Source organism: Canis lupus, chromosome 29, assembly GCF_011100685.1.
Source record: "Canis lupus familiaris isolate Mischka breed German Shepherd chromosome 29, alternate assembly UU_Cfam_GSD_1.0, whole genome shotgun sequence".
Classification (NCBI taxonomy): Eukaryota; Metazoa; Chordata; class Mammalia; order Carnivora; family Canidae; genus Canis; species Canis lupus.
The window spans coordinates 39978589-39999263 of NC_049250.1; the positions used below are offsets into that span (position 1 = coordinate 39978589).

General features: G+C 46.3%; 1 protein-coding gene and 1 long non-coding RNA gene across 6 annotated transcripts in view; one reads left to right on the forward strand and one right to left on the reverse strand.

Annotated features, from left to right (window-relative positions):
* Positions 1-1476: 1476 nt before the first annotated feature.
* On the reverse strand, positions 1477-8772 carry LOC119866745. Its single transcript, XR_005381247.1, has 4 exons — positions 8427-8772; positions 3503-6585; positions 2151-2280; positions 1477-1966 (listed from the first exon to the last, which is right to left on the reverse strand). It is a non-coding gene; the product is annotated as an uncharacterized LOC119866745 (long non-coding RNA).
* ESRP1 (epithelial splicing regulatory protein 1) overlaps positions 8061-20675 on the forward strand; it is a 55498-nt gene continuing 42883 nt past the window's right edge. For 2 of the 5 annotated variants that reach the window (XM_038579784.1, XM_038579786.1), the window contains exons 1-4: positions 8063-8537; positions 8923-9051; positions 9967-10080; positions 13238-13352. In XM_038579784.1, the coding sequence (XP_038435712.1) occupies positions 8406-8537; positions 8923-9051; positions 9967-10080; positions 13238-13352 (490 nt within the window). In that variant the 5' untranslated portion in view covers positions 8063-8405. Of the gene's footprint in view, positions 8538-8922; positions 9052-9966; positions 10081-13237; positions 13353-20675 lie in introns of all 5 variants that reach the window. The other 3 variants (XM_038579785.1, XM_038579782.1, XM_038579783.1) reach the window with 3 other exon arrangements.

Genomic DNA, 20675 nt, shown 5'->3' on the forward strand with positions numbered 1-20675 from the left:
GGACAGCAAGAAGTGCGCCAGCCTCAGCGGTGGACACTCAAGTCTTCTGAATTCTATCCTGTACGTTGCAGTGAGGAAGAGCTCTCGACAAAGATGTCTTTTCCCTACCAAAACCTTGACAAGAGAGGTCATTTGCACCAGAACCAACTACACAGACATCTCTGAGTCCCATCCTGAAAGCCTGTCGTACTCTCAGAGGGCGCACACTTTCTGGGTAGTCATGGACACAACCGGGAAAGAGCACTGGGCCAGGAGCCAGGAGCCAGGAGCCAGGAGCCCTGAGCCCTGACTGCAGCCCTGCTGCTAATTAGCCAGGGCACCGTGGTTGGGCAAGTCACTTCTTCCCTTGGCCGCTTGTGAAAAGAAGGAGTTGGAGTAAAATTGACAAGAGTCGCTACCAAATATGAAAATAATAAGCTTTGATGACATTCAATGCTTACTTTGACTACCATGTTATTTATAACTGCTGTAGAAGGTGATAGCCATAATCGGTCTCAAGTGCACTTTATAATCCGTGGTTCTCTTGTAGGCTGAGGTATGAAATGCAGGTTGTTTGATCAAATGTAAGGTGTGACATTACTGAAATCATTAAATCCGCTTACTCTGGCTTTGCTTTTGTGACTTGCTCTTGGTCACGTGTATGTGTTGCAACTTTCACCCGTAGATGATGGGTTTTACTCTGCGACCGTCTGTACTATTTTAGTTTATTAATCAGTAGAGTATAACCGTGGTTCATGTGAAGTACAGCGTGCTGCCTAAATGCAGTCTCTGGAGTCACACTCCCTAGGTATAAAGCCCAGCTCTAGACCTCCCATGCCTCCCAACGCTGTTTTCACCAGGTTATTCTTAACCTTTGGTTTCATCACTTGTAAAGCAGGGGTTAAAAAAAAAAAAAAAAAAAACAGTACTTTTACCTCATTGCGTTGTTGTGAAAATCATGAGATAACCCATGTAGTGTCGACTTAATAAATAAAAGCGATTGTATTGTTGTTATGCATGTTTATAAAGAGAAAGATCTCTTTTCTGTTTTCTTTCCCACCAACCCGACGGACCACTCCTTTATAGGAAGTGCTAATTTTTTTTGTGTTGCCTTTCAGAATGGTGATCTGATTCAAAATATTGTTTGCAGAAATGGATGCTGGTTTAAATAGACTCTAAAGCAGGGATACAGCTCTGAACAAGAAAGGAATGGCCTACTACTGGGAACAGTTCTCCTGTTTTGGAAACGTTATTCTTCCTCTAAGGTCAGCATAACTGATGGCTACCCTCACCAAACCTCTTTCCCACGTTCTAAGCAGAGGCAAGTTCTACTGGTTGTTAATGTTCACACAGGGGTGATTGGTTGGCTCAGTCGGAAGAGCACGTGACTCCTGATCTTGGGGTCGCAGGTTTGAGTCCCACATTGGATGAAGAGGTTACTGCAAAAAATAAACTTAAAAAACAAAGTGCATGTAAAGAGAACAGTTTAATAAATAGGAATAAAAGCAGCCATAAAGCAACCACTAATTGAGAGTTTGAATCTTAAGAAAAGGAAGCTGTTGCCTACTTGAACTAGATAATACAGGGCAGCATTTTAAGTATAGAGGCTCTAGTGGTAATCACCGTGGGCTTGACTCTGCCAAGCATCGTAGATGAATTTGAGATTTCAGCTGAAGAATATATAACTTAGTCCGTACTTCCAGTTCCATTTGAAAAGAGAAGCAACAACATCGAAATAGGCTTGGGCCTTTCTGAGTCATTGGCTGCGCAGGTCGGGGCAGCCTTAGCTGGTGGTTCTGCACTGAGATGTTTCAAAGCTTTATTAAAAATGTTTGAATCCGGGATCCCTGGGTGGCGCAGCGGTTTGGCGCCTGCCTTTGGCCCAGGGCGCGATCCTGGAGACCGGGGATCGAATCCCACATCGGGCTCCCAGTGCGTGGAGCCTGCTTCTCCCTCTGCCTGTGTCTCTGCCTCTCTCTCTCTGTGACTATCATAAAACATAAAATAAAAATAAAAAATTAAAAAAAAAAAGTTTGAATCCCCATGAAGCCCCACTATACCCAAGTTTACCAGATTTGGGTAGGAATGGGCTTCATGGTTTATAAAATCAGGAGTGCTGATAAAAAAAAAAAAAAAAAAAAGTAAAGCTTTGAAAGCTTCGAGTCCTGTACCTGTGCAGGGTCATCTCTAACCAGCTCTGCGTGGTGTGCACACCAGATGGAAGTCAGTCTGGCTGTACATCACAGCAAGATCTGTTGGATGGGAACATGGAGCATCGCCGGTCACTTGTAGAAGTGTCTCCTGTGTGGCATGAATAAACGTCCCTGTGAGATGCACTTTCACAAAAGAAAAAAGATTGAGGTAGGCAATGTTATTAGTAAATGCATGTTAGTTGCAAATGAGGTTACAAGAGTAGAAAATAGCTGAAAGTGGGTAAGGTGCCTTTGGGAAGCAGGAGTCAGAATTCAGGGGAAAGACAGAGAACTGTCGTTTCTTTATCATAAATGATGTAGAATGATTAGACTTATGACATAGTTGTATTACTTTAAATATATATTAATTTTATTTTTATTTGATTTTATTTATTTATTCATGAGAGATGGGGGGGGTGGGGGGGTGGGCAGAGACACAGGCAGAGGGAAAAGCAGGCTCCATGCAGGAAGCCTGACATGGGACTTGATCCCTGGTCCCCAGGATCACACCATGGGCTAAAGGCGGCGCTAAACTGCTGAGCCACCCAGGCTGCCCTTAATTTTATTTTTTAAAGATTTATTTGAGGTGGAGAGAGAGAGCATGTGCACAAGTGTGAGTGGGGGAGAGGCAGAGGGAGAGGATCTCAAGCAGACTCCCTACTGAGCATGGAGCCCAATCCCGACTCATGAGATCTGACCTGAGCTGAAATCACGAGTCGGTGACCCAACTGACTGAGCCACACAGGCGCTCCAATATATATTAAATTAAAAAACACAAAGGAGTCTTAGGAAAATCAATTTGTTGATAATTTCTGGAAGGGATCAAGTCAGTGGCTTGATTTTTCTGTGTGCTTCCCTGACATGCGAGTCAGTAACGTCCTCCATAAATGTCTCAGCCTGCCTCAGTGGTGTCTTTATGGTAAGCTAACTAAGGTCAGATGGCTAGGGCCCTTGTGGTGGGCTGAAGAGACCTCCTCCCCACCAGGAGATCGCTCTTGAGTATTAAACTTCCTGGTTCTTAGGTTTGTTTTAAGGAAAACACTTCTTTATCTATTTCTTCTCCCCTTAAAGCCTCTGAAGTATACATTGTCATCATTCCCATTTTTACAGGTGAAAAACTGAATCCTTGTGAAGCTAAGGGACACAGTCAAGGCCATGAGGTGGCAAATGGCAGGGCCGATTTATAAACCTATACTTTTCCCATACAGACCATCTATAATAATTGCTATAATAAAGGTTCAGACTAGTAATTTGTTTAAATATGTGATGCACAGAATAATTCACAGAAAATTATAATGTATTTAGTTATCTTGACCATCACTCCCCCTTACCTTCAGAGAGGTTGGATTTGTCCAGGAGTATGAAATGTGAACTCTTTTACAACTGCATCTAAAACGAATAACTAAAAAATATCAATGGCTAGTGGTAGCCTTAGGACACGGGCTTTTATGTTGATTTGGTCTTTAAAAAACTGAGATATGATTCACATTCACCCCTCTCAAGTATACGCTTCACCTTTTCAAGTGTACAAGTCAGTGGTTTTAGTATGTTCACCACCAAACAATACAACTCTAATCAAGAACATTTGTTTCATTTTTTTTTTTTTTTTACAATTACAAGAGTTGATTTAACAAAAAAGTTCAATATGAAAATGCATACGACCTGGTTTTTATATTGTAGTAAAACAGGTGCTACAGATGGGTGACACGTGGAAGCAGTTGATTTCTTCCAGGGAACACACCGTTGTTTATATTTCTTCCAAGGCTTCTAACACAACACTACTTCCTTGAGTTAGCACCACTCCAATATTGTCGTTGCCCATGAGTTGCCATCTCCATACCTTCATCCATCACAAGTTTTTTTTTTTTTTTAAAGATTTTATTTATTTATTCATGAGAGAGAGAGACAGACAGACAGACAGGCAGAGGGAGAAGCAGGCTCCATGCAGGGAGCCCGATGGGGGACTGGATCCTGGGACTCCAGGATCACGCCCTGGCTCAAAGGCAGGCGCCAAACCGCTGCGCCACCCAGGGATCCCCCATCACAAGTTCTATAAAGGGATCGAACCCCCACACTATTCCTTAGACATGACTGCCACCGTTTAATTTCAATGACAACTTCTTGTCCATAAATTTTTTCAACTCAGGAGGGTGAGCTTTGCTCATGGTGTCTATTCAGTGAGCTCAAAGATCCATACTTTGACTAACTTTTTTTTTTTTTTTTAAGATTTTATTCATTTATTCATGAGAGACACCGAGAGAGGCAGAGACACAGGCAGGCTCCCTGCAGGGAGCCGGATGGGGGACTCGACCCCGGGACTCCAGGATCACACCGTGAACCCGCACTTGGCGAGAAATCTGCTTCTCCTCCTATGTGTGCTCTCTCTTTCATTAATAAATAAATAAAATCTTAAAAAAAGAAACATAGAGAAACTACTGTGTCAGTGGCTAGACTCATCTGAATTTTGCCCAGTTCAAGAGCTGCGCTCTAAAAGTGATAAAAGAGGGGGGCCTGAGTGGCTGTCTGTTAAGCTCTTGGCTCAGGTCAGGATCCCAGGGTCCTGGGATGAGCTCTATATTGGGTTCCCTGCTCAGTGGGGAGCCTGCTTCTCCTCCTCCCTCTGCCTCTCCCCCTATTCCTGCTCTCTCTCTCTCTAATGAATAAACTTAAAAAATTTTATTAAAAGTGATAAAAGGAAAAGGGTCCAAGGAGTGTAAAGAAAATAATTAAAGGGATGCCTGGGTGTTTCACTGGTTAAGCGGCTGGCTTCGGCTCAGGGCATGATCCTGGGGTCCCCCAGGGAGCCCGCCCCAGGGATCCTGGGGTCCCTCCCTCTGCCTGTGTCTCTGCCTCTCACGAATAAATAAAACCTTTAAAAAAAGGAAAAGAATTAAAAGTAGAAAAGATTCACAATGAAAGATTCAAGGGCTTGCAGTGATTTAGTCTAAGAAAGTTATTTAAAAACACCCTTAAATGACTTGGGATTGTTATACAAAAAAATCGATGACCTTTATTTCCTTTTTTCCCTAAGGAAAAGACAAAGAAAATGGATTCATTCTACAGGAAGAAGGGATTAGCTTAGCATAGGAAGTTATCAGAAAGAGCCTTGTTAAACATCAAATGGTGGTGGCAGCAAAAAGTTCTCTAAGATTTTTTTTAAAAGGCTTTAAAAGTTTCAAGGAATAGTATAAAAAAATTCCTTCATTCAGATTCACCAATGTTAACATTTTGCCAGATTGGCTTTATCATTTTCTGTCTCATCTAGATATACATATATACCATATATGGAATCATTTGAGAGTAAAATTATATACATTATTCCTTCTCCCTAAAGAATGGGGATTTCCTAACACAGAAAATATTCTCCTGCCAAACCATAGTAATATAAGTATCAGGAAATTAACAGATACAATTTCATTTTATTGTACAGACCTTACTCAAATTTTTCCTGTTATCTCAATAATGTCCATTAAAGCAAAAAGAAAAAAAATTTTTTTTGCCCAGTCCAGGATCCCCGTGGCACATAGTTGTCATGTCTCATAAATTCCTTTCACATAGTTCTTCAGGGCACCTGGGTGGCTGAGGCAGGTAAGAGTGTGCCTTCGGCTCAGGTGTGATCCTGGGGTCCTGGATGGAGTCCTGCATGGGGCTCCCCGCTCTGGGAGGGGTCTGCTTCTCTTTCTATCCCCCCCATGATCTCTCTCATGCTGTCTCCCCTCTAATAAGTAAATAAAAAGAAGTTCTTGAGTCTTTGTCCTTTATAACCTTTCATGAATACAGGCAAGTTATTGTGTGGCCGGTCGAGCAATTAGGTCTCTGCTAACACACTCTCTCTCTCTCTCTCTCTCTCTCTCACACACACACACACACACACACACACAGATTCTCATTTGTTTGAGGAGTTTTAGGTGTGGTCTTGAGTGAAGACCACAGGTAGAATGACCCCCACTTCAAGGACCCTTCTAGGCACCTCCTATTGACCACTCCCACTATATTAGACTCATTCTAGATAGTGAGACAAAAAAAAAAGTTTTGTATTCAGAACTGCACTGTGTTGCACAGATTTCCTTCCCTTGGCACTCGTGCATTTGCCGTATTTCACAAAAGTAGGTTTGTCTGTGGAAGACTTAGCACCTCCTCTTCTTAACCACCGGAGACTTGGGTTCCCTGTGGGCTCCCGCTCGCAGAGACGAACCCTGTGCCGCGCTAGGAAGCAAGAGCCGCAAAAAATGGGTGGCGTCGCCCACTGAGACCTTTGCACAAATCTTCGTGGAGTGCCCAGCGTCTGTCCGGCGGCGTCCCGGCCCCGGGGCTGCAGGGGCGGGCCCAGGACCGCGCGAAATCCCCGTCCTCGTCTCCTCGTTGCACAGATTAGAATTTAGATCCAGCACCTCAGAACCCGGTGACCCGCTTCCTGAAGCAGGAAGGGGAGCCGGGTCGGGAGGGGGCCGCCCCAGACGCGGGAGCCCCGACGGGCGCGCCCCGCAGAGCCCCGGGATCCAACCGAGCGCCCGACGCCCCGGGGCGCGGCGGGCAGGTGCCTCCCCCGCCCCCGCCCCCGCCCCCGCGCCCAGCCCCGCGGCCCCGCGCACTGCACCGGGTGCAGGTGCCTCCCTCTCCCCGCACGCGCGCCCGGCCCAGGGGCCCCGCGCCCCGCCTGGGGGGCAGGTGCCTCCCTCTCCCGGCCCACGCACCGCGGGGGGGCCAGGTGCCTCCGCCTCCCCCCACGCGCCCAGCCCCCGGCCCGCGCGCCCCGGCGGGGCAGGTGCCTCCCTCCGTCTCCGCCTCCTGCGCGCCCAGCCCCGCGCACCCCGGCGGGGGGGGGGGGGGCCCGGGGAACCGGCTCCTCCGGCGGCCGCGCCCGCTGCAGTGCAGGCTGGGTGGTTCCGCCAGGTCCCTCCCCGCCGCCTCCGCGCCCAGTCCCTGCCCCCGCGGCGCCGGCGGGCGGGAGCGCGGCTCGGGGCTCGGGGACCCGGGGCGAGGCCGCCGCCGCCGACCCCCTCCGCCCCCCGCATCCCGAGGCTCCGGGGCGAGCCCCCCGCCCCCGGCCCCCCGCCCCCTGCGCCGCCCCCTGCGCCGCCCTGCCCCGCCCGCGGGGCTCCCCGGACTCCACCCCCGCCCCGCCCCGCCCCCGACGGGTTCCGGGTCCGGCCCCGGCTTCGCCCTGCGCCCGGCGCGCCCCGCTGTTCCCGGACCTCGGGCTCCCAGAGCGTGCAGAGCTCGGGCGACGTCGGCCCCGGGGCTCCCCGCGCGGCCCGCCACGTGGTCTCCCCGGCCCCGACGAGCGCGCGGGCGGCCGCGGGGGCGGGGGCGGGGGCGGCCGGGCCGGGCCGGGCGGAGAAGGTTCTAGTCCGCGGGCGGCTCGGGCATGGAGGGCGTCGTGGAGGGACGAGGAAGCGGGGCGCGCGGTGCCCGAGGGCCCTCGCGGGGACCCCTGCGGCTCTGCGCGAACCTCGAGGGGGGGCAGCGTGGCCCGGGCCCCCGCGCTGGGTGGGGGGGTGGGTGGGGGGTCCCCGGCTTCCGTCCGCGGTGCGCACGCCGAGGAGCGCTGGCCCCCGGCCCCGGCCCCGGCCCCCGCGCCCCCCGCGCCTTCACCCCTGGCCTCCTTTCTCCCCCGACCCTGGAAGAGAACCCCGGCCGCCCGCGGCCCCGTCCCCCTCGGCGCCCCCAGCCTCCCCGCCCGGCCCCGGCTGCCCTCTAGGTGGCAGCCGCCCGCTCCCCGCCCCTCGCCCTCCCTCCCCTCCCCTCCCCATTCATCCAGCCATTGTCTCCCGCCCCCTCTCCGGCTCCCCGGGCGGCCTCCTCCCCCACCGCTGCCACGTCGTGGTTTGAAGGAGCCAATGGGCCGGCGCCGCCAGGTGTCTCTTACCTGCACCACGTGGGGGAGGGGGAAGGGGCGGGCAGGTAGAGCCACATCCCAAAACAGAAAAGCTTTCAGCCATTGCGCGCTCCGCCCGGGGTGCAGCCCTGCTCCTGGCTTTTTGCATAGACGCACGGCGACCGGATTCAGAAAGGGCAGCCTCCCGCGCCCTCCGTGCCACCCCTCCCTGCCCGGGGCGCGGAGCGCGGGCCAGGTGTGCGCCGGGCGGCCGGTGACCGCTTCTGCACCCGCGGCCGCGCGGAGGGGGTGGGCGCTCTTTCTTTTCCTCCGAGGAGCGGGTTCAGCGCCGGCCTCCCCGGCCTCCCCCCACCTCGCCGCTCCCAACCCCCCGCTCCCCCTCCCCGCCTACCGTCATGACGGCGTCTCCGGATTACCTGGTGGTGCTTTTTGGGATCACCGCGGGGGCCACCGGGGCCAAGCTGGGCTCGGATGAGAAGGAGCTGATCCTGCTCTTATGGAAAGTCGTGGATCTGGCCAACAAGAAGGTATTTCTCTCCAGGGTTCTGGCCCAAACGAGAGGAACGGGGCCAGGAGTTTGCCCTACAAGTTGGGGGAGTCGGTAAACAAGGGTCTGCTCGGCCGCCTACGAGGCCGGGCCCGAGGCCTACGGGGTCCGGGCTGCAGGCGGACGGGTTGGCCGACGGCTGGGGCCCCGGTTGGCTGATCCCAAATCCGGCTCGGGTGGGGAGGCGGCGCGCGGAGCCGGGGGACCCCCGGGGCTCGGCCGGATCCGGGTGGGGGCAGGGCCGGGGCGCGCGGGCCTCGCCGCCCGAGCCGCCCGCGACAGGTGAGCTCCGCTGGGGGGTCCGGGGGGCGCGGGGGCGCCCGGGCTGGGGAGCGGGACTGACCCGGCCGCTTTCCCGTCTGCAGGTGGGGCAGCTGCACGAAGTACTAGTCAGACCGGATCAGTTGGAGCTGACGGAGGACTGCAGAGCCGAGACCAAGATCGACGCGGACAGTCTGTCCTCCGCGCCGCAGCTGGACCAAGCCCTCCGCCAGGTGACAGCCCCGGGCAGGTGGCGCATCCCCGGGCAGGTGGCGGGACGCCGGGCCGCGGGGGCGCAAACCCGGCCTGCAGGCCCGGGGGGGCCCTTCTGCGAGGGGGTCGCCGCCCCTCCCAGCCCCCCAGCCCCCGGGACCGCGGCCCAAAGTCGCTGCTTTTCGGGTCATTCCTGGGGGGCCCCCGAGTCCGTCGGGTTTTTACCAAATGAATGACGAGCGCACTTTGAATGCTGGCGCCCCAGGCCCTGACTCCGGCGGCGCCTGTTCCCCGCGGGGTTGGGGTTGGGGTTTGGGTTTGGGGCCGGCACCTGTAGGGCTGCTCGTTCGGGTCACCGTGCAACGGGCGGGATCCCCTTAGTGCAGCTTTAGGGCTGCTTTGCGGTTCTGACGGGTTACTGGATCCGGGGGCGGGGCGGGGCGCTGCTCACCTGTGCACAGGTGCGTGTCCGATCTCTCCGCCCCCCCCCCCCCCAGCACACAAGTTGCAAATTATTAGGGGAAAGTTCTCCTTTTGGGGTTGCCAGGCTTTCCCCATTAATCACGTTTGTTTATCAGACGCTGGCATCCTTCTTAATCTCGGAACATCCAAACATAAAGTAACAGCGGGGAATGATGTAATCTGAAGGCAACCTGCTGATGAAACGAGGACCCGACTTAAAAGTCTTGAATGTGGATTTATTGCACAAACGGAAGAGGGGACGGGCGGGCCGATGCAGATACTGAATTCTCCTGTCCGGGAAATGTGGGTTGATTGGAGAGCTTCCCCAGCTAAAGGACCCTCAGATGGTTTGTGGGAAGGGAGCTGCCCCAGCCCCGCCGCCCCCCTAGCGGAGCGCGGTGTTCCCCGGTTATCAACACGTGGGGCCACTTTGGAAATCCTGCATCAGTTGCGTCGCTGTGTCTCGTTTTCAGTTTAACCAGTCCGTAAGCAACGAGCTGAATATTGGGGTCGGAACCTCCTTCTGCCTCTGTACTGATGGGCAGCTTCATGTCCGGCAAATCCTGCATCCTGAGGCTTCCAAGAAGGTCAGTGTGTGCTGGCTTCTCAGGGAATGATTGGACTTTTGGGAGTGACCGGAGGCTTTTTTTTGTTTGTTTTACCTTATTTTTTTTTTTTTTTTTTATGGTTTATCCAAGTTTCTCCATTTTAAAAAGATGCATGTTGGGAGTTACTGTTTCACGGCAGGATTTCAGCTTGAGAAGATGACAAAAGAATGGTGGTGATGGTTTGATAACAATGTGACTGTACTTAATGCCACCGAACTGTACACTTAGATGTCAAAATCCGGTGTTATGGGTATTTTACCACAAAAATATTCATGACCCTTCAATAGAGGTAATTTTATAGATGCTCTGTGGTGACTTAATTAAAGCTTCTCTTGATGTTGCGTTTTGACCTAGTCTCCCTTTTCCAGAGCATATTAGCTGAATCTTTGACATTTCATTTACTAGCAAGTAGGAGAGAACATTGACTTTTCCATTTTTAAGACATTGTAATCTCCTCTGTGTGGAAAATGCCTTATCCTAGAAAGGAAGGGGCAAAGCAAAAAGTTCAATGAAATCTTTTTAATTGTAACTAATTCATTAAAGAGCTTTGTACTGGGTAGAGACTTAGCCATATAACTAGTGAAACATTAATTATAGCCTGCTGCACTTTGACTTAGCAAATGTTCAAAACTGATTAAATATTGTATTGAAACAGTAGGGTCAGCCTCATCTTTTACCTTGGCTGGTCTCCCTGATGTGGAAAAGAATATGGAGTGAGAAAAATAAGACTTTGACTGCAGCTTTGTGATTTCTCTCCCTGGGAAGGATACCGAGGGGCTGTGAGGAAATGGAGAGCACAGAGGGCAGGCCCAGTGTAGCCAATCATTGCTAATATAGTTGATCTTATCAACGTAATTAGCTTGAGCTGTAACTTTTTATTGTGGTAGGCAAATACTGCACTTGAAAAGTGAAATATTTTTAAGGAAACTGGATGAGGCAAGTCTTCAAAGAAAGCTCTAGACTGACATTTGATGTCACAAGTATAGTGGCTAGTCAGTGCAGATTTCCCTTTTTGACCTCACTAGGGAAGAAATGTAAAGATACATGTTAAATACATAATGACAATTTCAAAAGTCTGAAGGAGAAATTCAAGTTTCTGTATCTTAAGAGTTGAGAAAACCACTCCTTTTACAGCAGTGTCAGTAATTGTTCCATTAAAAGGGGGAAGTGTGTTTCACTCATGCTAGACCAGTTGCTATGCCCTTGATCCAGAAATAGATAAGGATTTTTTTTTCACTCCCCCCAAACTCCTATAGAGAGGGATAAAACTTAATCCTTTCCCTGTTGGGCTGGAGGAAAACAGCTGTTTTTATTATTTTCGAGGGACTGCTTTATATATGGGAAAACCTCCCATATTTTCCTGAGTTACTTCTATTAGAATTGTGATAAAGAAACCTAAAACAATGTAGTATCCGAAAACAAGAAACTAGTATCATAAAGTAATTCTATTTATTAAGAAAAAATAAGGAAAATGGTAAAATAATCTTGCCATTCAGAAAACTGTATTTTTCTCTAATATGAACATATTTGAAAATATTTTTCCAGGTTTCTGTAGAAAAGCAGAAAGCTCCTTTCTATTTTTACAAGGAGCATTTATACTACACACACTTTTTAGCCTACTTTATAATTTAATAAAACATCAATATCTTCCTTTTTTAACATCAGTATCTTTCATAAGAATTAAATGAATTTTAAGTGGTTACAGCAATTTAAACTAAATCTTTTATTGTTGAACATGTGAGTTATCAACAGCTCTTAAATGAGGATTTTTGTAGGTAATTTTGAAGATTCACCATTTTCTTGGTAACTGACCATGGTACAATATTTATTTTTTTATTTTATTTTATTTTATTTTATTTATTTTATTTGTTAAAATTTTTATTTATTTATGATAGTCACACACAGGGAGAGAGGCAGAGACAAAGGCAGAGGGAGAAGCAGGCTCCATGCACCGGGAGCCCGACGTGGGATTCGATCCCCGGTCTCCAGGATCGCGCCCTGGGCCAAAGGCAGGCTCTGAACCGCTGCGCCATCCAGGGACCCCTTTATTTTATTTTTTAAAGATTTTTAAAGTAATCCCTACACCCAGTGTGGGGCTGGAACTCACAGCCCCAATATCAAAAGTGATATGCTTTACCAGCTGAGTGCCCTGATATCTATTTTAAATATAGCAGAAGCAGGTCTACATCTGATAGAATCCACTTCGGAAATCTGGAAGAAAGAGACATTATTGCGTAAATGTTACAGGTTGCAAACATTAAACAGTCTTTATTTCCTTGACTTTCTAATGTATAGATGGGTAGAAATTCCCAGTGAGTGAATAGAAACGATTCTGAGATTTTAAGAAAAATCTGAATTCAGTTTTAAAGAAATTGATCTTTCAAAGTTATTCAGTGTGGGGTCCCTCCTCCCACTAGGAGAAGCAAAAACATAATAGTATAATATTTGCCCAAACAGTTGAACATGCTTAATAACCACAAGAGTGGTGCTAGTAGCTAAGAACGGCGGGTCACTATTTCTCCTTTGCACTTGAGATTTGTGGTATCTTTTAAGTCTAATTTGAGTTCTCATGTATAGCCACAATCTTGGTTGGGGAAAAATGTGGAACAGTTAACTTGGCACAAAAATCATCCTTTTTGGTTAATCAGGAATTTGCTATCTTACTCTGATTTCAGTACAGAAAATCTGTATTACACAAAACCAATATTTAAAAATACTATGTTTTGTGATTGATTCCAGTGTCTAGGTAGACACTGTAAACATAAGTGTCTTTATGAGAACTTTCAGTTCTCATATTGCTGCCTGAAAATACACAGGTGGGTATGGCTGAAAAGTGTATAGCTCTGTCAGTCAGGAAATATGACAGCCCAAATGTATTATAGCTTGAAAAGAATTTTGAATGGAACGCGTAATGGAACACAAATGTAACCTATTACCTTAAAGAAAGATCATTTTTTTCTGTGATACTTGTATATAGGATAGGATACGTGCTAGAAAATAATGTCACTCATATTTGATTTTTTAAAAACTTAATTGTGGTAAAATATACTTACATTTAATTTTTAGGTTTCTAATTATTAAAGTGCCATTGAACTAAATTCATCTAGTTAACAGTGTCTACCTTGTCCTTCCTCAGAATGTATTATTGCCTGAATGCTTCTATTCCTTTTTTGATCTCCGAAAAGAATTCAAGAAGTGTTGCCCTGGCTCACCTGACATTGATAAACTGGATGTTGCAGCAATGACAGAGTGTATCCTTTAAGTGATTACCCAAGAATCATTTGAAAAGGTAGTTCCAGATAAAATGACCATATAAGAGATTTAAAATGTTTTTTAAAAGATTGATTTGAGAGAGTGTGTGTGCACGGGAGTGTGCAAGTGGAGAGAGGGGCAGAGGGAGAGGATCTTAAAACAGACTCCCCCACTGAGCTGGGGACCTAGGCAGGGCTTGATCCCATGACCCGTGAGATCATGACCTGAACCTAAACCAGGAGTCGGAGGCTCAACCAAATGAGCCATCTGGGGGCCCCTAAAATTTAAAAAAAAATTACTTATTTTACAGAGAGAGTGTAGGAGGGCGGTGGGCAGAGAAAGAGGGAGAGAGAGAATCTCTAGGAGAGAGACTCCTCACTGAGTACACAGCCAGACTTAGGGCTCCTTCTCACGACCCTGATATCATGACCTGAGCCAAGGTCAAGAGTCGGTTGCTTAACTGATTGAGCCACCCAGCTGCCCCACCTCTAAAATTTTTTTTTTTTTTTTTACTTTGTGAATGTATGAATGAAATACCCTGTCCAAAATTTATCTGTTGTATTAGGAAGAACTAATAGTACAATTACAGGCATTTTTCAAAGTAGTAATTTACTGAATTTGAGTACTGATTTAGTTAGATGGATTTAGAGTTGGATTTTTGTGAGTTGAACGCATTTAAACAGAATTGAAGTTTGTATTATGGGAATGTTTGATTTTTGTTGTTGTTGATGGAGAATGTGGAGACCACCTTCTCTGATACTGACTCTAAGGCCACTTGTTCTTGACTCTCCTGGTTTTAGGGCTTACTTTGACATCTTTTGAATGGATAAGAATTTTTTTTAAGTAGTGGGTATTTGCTGTTTACAAATATTTTCATGGGTACCCCTTTTAACCTTCCTTGGGTTTCTTAAATACACATGAGATTGTGGTGACTATAATGAGTCATCTTTTGAGATGGTAAAATGAGGTTGATGCTTTACCCCCAAATTCTTTCATTACCAGGATAGTATATTTGATGCACTGTGTATTGTAAAAGTAAATTTTATAATCACTAATCTCGTAGTCATGACTGACACATCATCTTTCATCCAGTAAGTCTTTAAAGTGCTAACTAATAAGCAGTCATGTGCCAACATCAGATGTGAAATTGAGTAATAGAAGAGTTGGGCAACTCACCCAAAGCCACTATGAGAACGAACTTGAAGTCGGATTTAAGTTACTTTCAGGAACTTGTGGGTTATAGATGTTTATTCTTAAACTTACTCATTCTTTTCAGGAGCTGAAGCCTGATTCTTGTTTTATTTCAAAATTTCTTTTTCTGATTGGAAAATACTGTTTGTACGTTTTTTTCCCAACCCTTTGTAAGCCGGTCAAATCCATTGTGTCTGCCTTCTTTCTGGAAGTAGTTAGCTGGAAATTTGCTTTAGCATCATTAGTGCTGGGGGGAGGGGGTGTGTATTAAGCTCATTTTGAGGGGGTTCGTGTAAGAATTAAAAGGTTGAGACAGCAAAAAAATTCTTACTAATTGTTGGTTCAAATGCTATAGTAGTCGGCTAGGGCTACCATAAAGATTCTATTAGACTGTGCCTTAAACAACAAATATTATTTGCTCACAGATTTACAGACTTACAGGGAAGTCTAAGGTAGATGAAACAGATTCAAAAAAACCTAGAAAAAAAATAGTTGGAAGGAAAATCTAATTAAGTTATCTAATTTAGAAAAAGACGACTTGAGTAGAAAAAGCAGTATATCAAGAACTGTTTATTCTTGACTATTTGGTAGCCTCTTTTTGGCAAAGACCATCTTCCCTTAGTGATTATAGGTCACATGCTGGTAAAAATTTCCATAGCTACAAGCAAGAGGTTCTTACATTTGGGTTTTTTTCAGTTTTCTCAATGTGTTGACGGTTTAGGGAAAACTTAATAAAAGTTCATCTGGTTTTGTTGTTTGTTTTTGTTTGTTTTTTCTCAGTTTCTTTTTAAAACCTTCACATGAATAAAATTTGGGGTTATTAGTAAACATTTTCAGTGTGGTAAACTGGACTTTTTTACTTCGCTTTATTATCTACACACCAGCATATAGTACTTTTTAAATGAAAAAATTGAACTGACATTTAAATGACTAGATGTGATGCTTTGCTGATTTGTTTTTGTCATTCATTTTAATTCTAGCTCTACAATTATTTGTTGGTAGGTTGTTTTTTTTTCTTTTTTTTTCTTTAAGATCTTTACTTATTCATGAGAGACAGAGAGAGAGAGAGAGGCTGAGACACAGGCAGAGGGAGAAGCAGGCTCCATGCAGGGAGCCCAATGTGGGACTCGATCCTGGGTCTCCAGGATCACGCCCTGGGCCCAAGGCAGGTGCTCAACCACTGAGCCACCCAGGGATCCCCGGTAGTTCTTTTTTCAAGTGCCATGAAGATGAAAATCAGAAATACTTGCCTATAGTAAACAAATTAATTGTGAATAAAGCTAACTTGGTCTCCATTTCAGGCACTTGAACTATGGAGAAGGAGCTCATCGCCACTTAGTAATGCATTCACTGGAAAAAAATAGGGCATTTTCTATTTCTTAAATTTCTTAATTATATCCTACTTTCTTTGGGCTTACATTGGAAGAGTCTTGGATTTTACAGTGTTATTACCACCCAGAAAATAGAATTTTAATCTTAACTTTTTATTAGTGTTTTATCTGCATATTTATTTCCCATTTAATAGGTAAGGATTCTTAAGCTTTCCTGTCAGTGTTTCCCCCCCCCCCCCCACATTGCAGCTGTGATCAATTATTTTATGACTCATGTTGAGAGGAAACATTATTTCCTTGACCGGGCCACCAAAGTCCCCAGGTCAAAAACAGTCCTACCCAATTTGACTATGTACTTGCCCTTCTCTATGCTGAGCATTTCTACAGTGTCTGAAGAGTCGTGTTCTTTCAAATCACTCAATATTTCCCTTTCTGATGTGGAAACGACACTGAATTTGGAAACGTTGAGGTGGACATTACACATCCTCAGTGGTTTTGCCAAGTAGATGGGGAGTCATTTGCTCCTGAGGGATTACCTGTTCAACCAGGTAAACCGGGAGAGGGAGAGGCTCTTGGGAAGGAAAGTTACTTGCCTTTTCCAAGCCTCACTTTTAGCTCCAGTACTCCCCAAACTCCCAGAACCAAAACTCCCAAAAGGAAAGCTTTGTAAACCACCAGCAGCTATGTAAATGAAAAAGTAGGACTCCTTTGATGAAATAAAGGGTTTAGGAATTTCTTGAATGCGGTTCTGGTCCTTAGTTTTAGCACTTATTTCCCTCTTTTGTCCTCGTGTTGGTTCTGAGACCACTTAGGAGTTCTTCAAGTTGCCATTTTGTTACCTGCCTTTTAAAGTATGTGGTCGCAGGAGAGAAGACCTCTGTTAGCAGGTGAACTGTGGGTAGCGTTTTGTAGCTTTTTATTTAATCAGGTGAGACGCTAAGGGTGTGAAAATAGGAATTAGGATCTCTGATTTTTTTTTTTTTTTTTTAGATTTTATTTATTTGACAGTGAGTATACACAGAGGGAGAAGCAGACTCCTGAAAAGCGGGGAGCCCGACGCGGGGCTCCATCCCAGGACCCTGGGTCATGGCCTGAGTGAGCCCAAGGCAGATGCTTAACCATCTAAGCCACTCAGGTGCCCCTGGTTTTTGGGGGTGTGGGGGAGGGAGGGAGGAGTTCTCTTTGATTTTTTTGCAGGGAATTTATGCTGGTTTTCTTCTGTGAAAAAGACATTTCAAATATGGGACTGTTTGTATGAATGACTTCTTTTATCCATTTTATTTATTTTTTTTTTTATTAAATTTTTTTTTTTTTTTTTTTTTTTTTTTATTTATGATAGTCACAGAGAGAGAGAGAGAGGCAGAGACACAGGCAGAGGGAGAAGCAGGCTCCATGCACCGGGAGCCTGATGTGGGATTCGATCCCGGGTCTCCAGGATCACGCCCTGGGCCAAAGGCAGGCGCCAAACCGCTGCGCCACCCAGGGATCCCTTTTATCCATTTTAAAAGAAGAGCAACCCTATTCCCCTGCATGGTAGATGGAATTACTTCCTCCAGCCTTCTTAACCCATGTTTTCTTTCTTTTTTTTTTCCCATGTTTTCTTGGCTTTGTGATTCACAAACTAACTTATTCTCACTAATCAAGACCTTTTCCATGGTGTTTACTTTGTCAAGCTTAATAAGAACTTTTTAATAAAGTCTTGGCCATGTAAGGAGAGCAGGTAAAAGAAAACGAGGGAGTTAGGTGCCCACCCTGTATGCCACCAGCAGCCTCCTCACAACCGGCAGAGGAACGTCCTCTCCTTTTTACAGCTGGGGAAACAGAGACTTAGAGGTTTTAAGTGGAATCGCCAACATTTGAGCCAGAATCATTCTGATGTAAAAATCCCCTTGACCAGGGGATAATATTCTAGAATCTATAAAGTTCATTTGAGGGTGGGGCTGGGTCTTAACACAGAGGACGTCCCTTGTAAGTTCATGTTGTGTTTCCTGAGCACATACTGACCCAAGGAGTGTTCGACAAGAAAGGGGAATCGATTTTGTAAAATTTCTATCCAGTTGCATGTGTGTGTGTTGTGTATCATTAGCAAAGGCCGTTTGACTAGTGCAGTTTTCCACTGTCAGGATAAAAAGAAAAAAAAATCCCTAAACTACTCTTATCTGCCCGTCTGATGGTCAGTAGGTGTGTGTGTGGGGGAGCTGTTGGGCCACTTCTGATGGGGGTGAAGGAGGCGAGTGCACCCACGTGCGGACGCCGTGACACTGGCCTATTTTTCCCATGCGTTAAAGATGAAGCTAGAAACCTTAATAGCAGAGTGGTGAAGAACACGGGCGCTGGAGTCCGACTCGTTGGGGGTGACCTTAGCGAACCCCGCAGCCTCCCTTTCCCTGTCTCACCATGGGCAGGACCTGCGCGGCCACGCAGCCACTTTCCCACATGGACTGTGATCCCTGGAGCCTCACTGGGGTGCTAGGGGGTCTCGGATGAAGAAAAGCAGCTTCTGAGGACTTCAAAGGATGTCCTTCCTGATTAAGACCTTATTTAAACCCTCTTACGCTTAAAAACATTGAACTTTGAGTGAGGTGGGATACAGACCTTTAAAACCTCAGCCCGGGTGGCTGCGGCTGATCTTGCAGGTTGACTTTGCTTCCCTCCGCGCAGAGCCGGGGTGGCTCCCTCTGCCTGTTCTGACCCACGGAACCGGGTCTTTACAATTGCATAAACCCCCTGCCCGCCTGACGGGGGGAGGGAAGTGCTGAAGCCTCCTTGGGACCTTTTTGCGTATGAAAGGGATTTTAAATATCGCCAAGTGTACAGTTAAGCTCGGTTAGTAGTTGACCTTGTTAGCTGCAGGGGGAGGAATTATCTTTGGCATCGCGTCGGCGTGATAGCAGCCAAATCCACAGATACTCTGGCTTGTGGTCTATCGTGAGTGACTGGAGAGACTGTATATTCTTGGCCAGCACTCACAGTTTTGTTAATTTTGTGTGGTTTGTTTTTATTATAAAACAGTATTCTTTTAAAATAGGAGTTTGGGAATTTCAGGATAATTCTTTGGTTTGATTTAGAAGGCATTAGAACACTTGCTTTCTTAGTCTCTCTCTTTCTCTCCTAATTTATCCCACAAAAGTGTTTTTTTTTTTTTTAAAGTAAAAAATGGTCACTCTTTTGTTGCATTAGCCCCTACTTCTCTTTTTTCTTTCTTTGAGGGTACAGTCGAGTTGTCAGTTCTGTGTTTTGTTACACTAATACCTCCTGAAGTAGTATTTGTTATGACGGGTCTTACTGTTTTTACTCTTGGAAAGAGTAAGCTTCTGAGGAATAGAGTCGAAACTATGGTTTTGGATTTTTTTTTTTTTCCCCAGAATTTTATTACTGGTATGAAAAAACTTTTGTTGCCATGACTCCTAGTTATATTCTTGATTTGCTTCTTTGAGAGCTCACTTTAAAACCTAGAAGGTTATTTATAGGACCTAGTTTTAATCTATTTATTTATTTTTTATTTTTTTTAAAGATTTTATTTATTCATGAGAGATACAGAAGGAGGCAGAGGGAGAAGCAGGCTCCCTGCAGGGAGCCCGGTGTGGGACTCCCTCCCGGTCCCGGGATCACGCCCTGAGCTGAAGGCAGATGCTCAACCACTGAGCCCCCCAGGTGCCCCAGAACCTATTTTTTAAAATTATGTGACTCATTTAAGTGTGATTTATCACTTCTTTCCCTTCTTCCCTTTACACACTTGTAGGAAATTCGGTTCTTCTTTGGGGTACTAATTCCATCTTCCCGAATCCTGTTGGCTAGTCCTTTGTTCATTAGCATAGGCATTTTAGCGCTCGACGTCTGGCAGTTAAGCCATTGTGTTTTAAATATGAGTAAGGGGAGGAAACCGACTGGTCTTCCGAAGGGTCTGTGGCAAGGTAAAAAAGGCTTGGGGTTAGAATTTTTTTTTTTTTTTTTTTTTTTTTTTTTTTTGGGGTTAGAATTTTTAATTGGGATGCAGTCACGACAGTGTAGCTTAAACTTGATCATCCCCCAAGGTGCTTGTTATTTTTATACATGTGATTCTGAGTATGAACTAAAAATTTAGTTTCAAAACAGAGATTACTTACAAATGAAAATTTATAACCACATGTGTCCATCTGTAGGCAGTCAGAAAAGGTGACTCTTGAGTGGATTGACTCATCGTGGCAAGCCTTTAAGAGGTGGTTTTTGCTTTTGTTTTCTTGAGATGGTTGAGCTTATATTGATGGACTCTGTAAAATCTTGCTTTCTGAATTCCAGCTTCAGCCAGTGTAAGTTTGATCTGAATCCTGAAATCCATGTCACTTGAAGGCGGCGCTAGGGAAAAACGTCCCTTGCATTCAAATAAAGGCAGAGCCTGGATTTCTGCGTGAAGCTCCGTGTCTGTGTCGCACTTTGCTCCATTGTAGCCTGAGATGTTTGTGGTGTTCCCACCACGTCTGGCTTTAGCCTTCCGCATTTCCTCCTGGCATCTCTCATTTGTAAAGCTGGCTAAGCCTGTTCGTGCTGTTGTGGTGCCTCCGGGGCAGAATGAGTAAGTTGCATGATGAGCCATAAATCGGGAGGGCAGAAGACTCATCTTTCCTTCTCTCAAGATCAGACGTGCAGCAAGTAATTCAATATATAATTATAAATTGATAGGGCAAAGAGCTGGTACTAAAACTTTTTTTTTTTTTTTTTTGCTCTGTTATTCATGTTAAATTCTGGTAAGGATTAGGAATCGAACAAGCCTTCTGAAGAGAGGGTGTGTGTGTGTGTGTAAATGTGTGTAAGTTTGGGTTT